At 53.1% G+C, this 3,560-nt stretch overlaps 1 protein-coding gene across 1 annotated transcript in view; it reads left to right on the top strand.

Moving 5' to 3' along the window:
• The window catches only part of MYO9B (myosin IXB), an 88,921-nt gene that overhangs the window by 32,753 nt on the left and 52,608 nt on the right, over positions 1 to 3,560 (top strand). Inside the window, 3 exon segments of the mRNA XM_027771286.1 lie at positions 86 to 186; positions 2,074 to 2,203; positions 3,218 to 3,307. Coding sequence (XP_027627087.1) covers positions 86 to 186; positions 2,074 to 2,203; positions 3,218 to 3,307 — 321 coding nt within the window.

Raw genomic sequence — 3,560 nt, 5'->3', positions numbered from 1 at the left:
CCCCGAACCGTGGTCGACTACGTGGGAATCCAGCGACATAGCCATTACACTAACTGCTGGTTCCCCCCACACCTTTGTTTTTCAGCATAACTTGAAGATTGAAGATGGGGAAGACCTGAAACATGACTTTGAAAGGCTCAAGCAAGCCATGGAGATGGTGGGCTTCCTCCCCACCACCAAGAAGCAGTAAGTGGGAAGCCGGGACCCCCTTTTCGCCAGAGCTTCCGGGAGCCCGACTGGCTCCTTGCTTGGACCCGTCAGTCTGAGATCGGAGTCACAGTTCAGTGAGCGCAGGGCTTGGGGCTTGAGCCACTGGTTAATAGGAAACACCACTGCAAAAACAAGGACGTAAGAGGAGCCAGCAGGTGGCGTGGTGGTTAAAGACGCTGCACTCCCACATGGCTGACTGCGGTTCAAGTCTCAGGCCCGGCAGCTTGCTTTCTCACTCTCTCTCTCTGGTCAAATTAAAAATGAATAATGATAAAATAAAGTTAAAGAAAAAGAATTCTTTAGAAACAAATCTGAGAGGAGCCAGCAGGTGGCGTGGTGGTTAAGGCACTGGACTCCCACATGGCTGACTACGGTTCGAGTCTCGGGCCTGGGCCTGGCAGCTTGCTTTCTCACGCTATCTGTTTCTCTGGTCAAATTAAAAATTAATAATGATGGGAACCAGCAGTTAGCGTAATGGCTATGTCGCTGGACTCCCACGTAGCTGACCGCGGATCGAGTCCCGGACCCGGTGGTTTAAAACTCACGCCGGGCACGTGTGCGTGCGTGCCCAAGATCCCGAGAGGAGAATGGAGGAGAAGGGATTGCGGCATGACCATCCCCCCTGGGGGGTGATTTCTCGCTTTCTGTCTCTATGTCTCTATCTGTCTTGCGCCCTATAGCGAAAACCTCTCCAAAAAAAAATAGGGGATGAGGTCTCCCCAACAAAACTAAAAATACCAAAGGATTTTCACAAGCTGCTTCTGAAATTTATATGTTCCCATGTAGTCGATCATGGTTCGATTCCCAGACCTGTGGCTTGAACTCACGCTGGGCACATGTACATACATGCCCAAGATCCTGAGAGGAGAATGCAAGAGAAGGGATTGTGGCATGGCCGTCCTCCCGGAGGGTGATTTCTTGCTTTCTATCTCTTTTTGGCAAGTGCACGTGCCCTATAGCAAAATATATATATATATATATCCTTTCCAAATAATAATAATAATAATTCTTTTAAAAGAAAACAATCTGAGAGGAGGAGCCAGCAAGTGGCATGGTGGTTAAGGCACTGGACTCCCACATGGCTGACTGTGTTTCGAGTCTGAGACCTGGCAACCTGCTTTCTCACTCACTCTCTTTCTCCAGTCACATTAAAAATTAATAATAATAAAATAAAGTTAGTTGGCTGGAAACCAGCAGTTGGCATAATGGCTATGTCGCTGGACTCCCATGTTTCGCATCCTGGACCTGGTGGCTTAAAACTCTCGCTGGGCGCGTGTGCGTGTGTGCCCAAGATCCCGAGAGGAGAAGGGAGGAGAAGGGATTATGGCATGGCCATCCCCCCTGGGGGGTGATTTCTCACTTTCTCTCTCTGTCTCTCTGTGTCTCCAGTGAACACATATACCCTATAGTAAACATCTCTCTTTAAAAAAAAACAAACAAAAACCAAGGTGAGTTTATTTTTAAGTTTTTTGTTTTGTTTTCGAGAGGTTTTTGCTGTAGGGCACGTGCGCTCACCAGAAAGACAGAGACAGAGAGACAGAAAGCGAGAAATCACCCCCCAGGGGGGATGGCCATGCCATAATCCCTTCTCCTCCCTTCTCCTCTCGGGATCTTGGGCACACACGCACACGCGCCTAGCGTGAGTTTAAGCCACCGGGTCCGGGACTCGATCCGCGGTCAGCTACGTGGGAGTCCTGCAACGTAGCCATGACGCCAACTGCTGGTGCCCAGACCCTCTGTGTTCTGACGGGAATCGGGAATCGGCAATCGGCGGGTGGTGGGAGTTCAGCCCTGCTCTCTGGAAGTGTCTGTCTCCTTAGGAAACGTGGAAACCGCCCTAACGCGAGCTCCCGTCCCTTCCAGGATCTTCTCCGTCCTCTCGGCCATCCTGTACCTGGGCAACGTCACGTACAAGAAACGAGCCACGGGCCGTGACGAGGGCCTGGAGGTCGGGCCCCCCGAGGTGCTGGACACGCTCTCCCAGCTCCTGAAGGTACTGCCCGCCCGCCTGCAGCCTTCCTGTGGTCTCTTCCCACTCTTGGCTACTCGGGGCCACTGGTCACGCCTTAATTCAGGGGACACGTGCGTAGGACGTCCTGCTGTGGCCACGGGTTTGTACACCACAGACCGCCTGCCCACGTCCTCCCCTGTGTTCTCTCTGCTGCCCCTTCCTCGTTCTCTCTCTATATATTTTTTTGAGAGATTTTTGCTACAGGGCACCTGTGCTTGCTGGAGGGACAAAGAGTCAGCAAGAAATCACCCCCCAGGGGGGATGGCCGCACCGCAATCCCTTCTCCTCCATTCTCCTCTCGGGATCTTGGGCACGCACGCACACGCGCCCGGCGTGCGTTTAAGCCACCGGGTCCGGGACTCGAACCGCAGTCGACTCCATGGGAGTCCAGCGACATAGCCATTACATCAACTGCTGGGCCCCCCTTTCTTTTCTTTTTCTTTCTTTTTTTTTTTTTTTTTTAATTTGTTGTGGTTGAACTTGCCCGCTCTCTTTCCATCTCTCTGGCACCTGCACGTGCCCCACAGCAAATTGAAAAATATTGGAAGGGCCAATAGGTGACATGGTAATCAAGCAGCTACGTCCAACCTGGCCGACTCTATGGTTCGAATCCCAGACCCGGCACCTTGAAAGACACCAGGCGCGTGTGCGTGCGTGCCCAAGATCCCGAGAGGAGAATGGAGGAGAAGGGATTGCGGCGTGGCCATCCCCCCTGGGGGGTGATTTCTCACTTTCCCTCCCTCTCTGTCTCTGTCTCTCTCTCTGGCAAGTTCACGCGCCCTGTAACAAAACTGCAAAACCAAACCCAGGTGCTGGGTACAGAGCGCATGAGGAGTTACAGCCTGAGGGGGGCCTCAGGGTCACAGTGAAGCCCGTCCACTGAGGGTCTGTCCTCCGTCAGCTTGGGGCTTCCGGGCTTGCCTCACTGACATTCGGAGACACCCAAGAAGCTCTTCACCTGCCGGCCCTTTTTCTCCCTTTTTGTCCTTCAAACAGGTGAAGCGGGAAATCCTGGTGGAGGTCCTGACCAAAAGAAAAACGGTGACTGTCAACGACAAGCTCATCCTTCCCTACAGTCTCAGTGAGGTGAGCACCGCCCCGGGCACGCGGCGGGCACTGGGCCCCAAAACGCAAGTTGGACAGTCATTCTGAAAGACACCCAGCAAGCCAGGGCCTCTCTGCCCCTCAGGCAGTAGGAGGAGAACCCTGCCACGCACATGGTGGATAACTATGCAGCCGTTAAAAAGAATGACCTCGTGGGACCAGCAGACAGCAGAGAGAGAGAAAGAGAGAGGGAGAGAGAGAAAGCAAGCCACCAGGTCTGGGACTTGAACCATGG

This window comes from Tupaia chinensis, unplaced genomic scaffold, assembly GCF_000334495.1.
Source record: "Tupaia chinensis unplaced genomic scaffold, TupChi_1.0 Scaffold000201_1, whole genome shotgun sequence".
In the NCBI taxonomy this organism is placed as follows: domain Eukaryota; kingdom Metazoa; phylum Chordata; class Mammalia; order Scandentia; family Tupaiidae; genus Tupaia; species Tupaia belangeri.
Note: the sequence above shows the minus strand (reverse complement) of the source record. Positions and strands in the feature narration are given on the sequence as shown.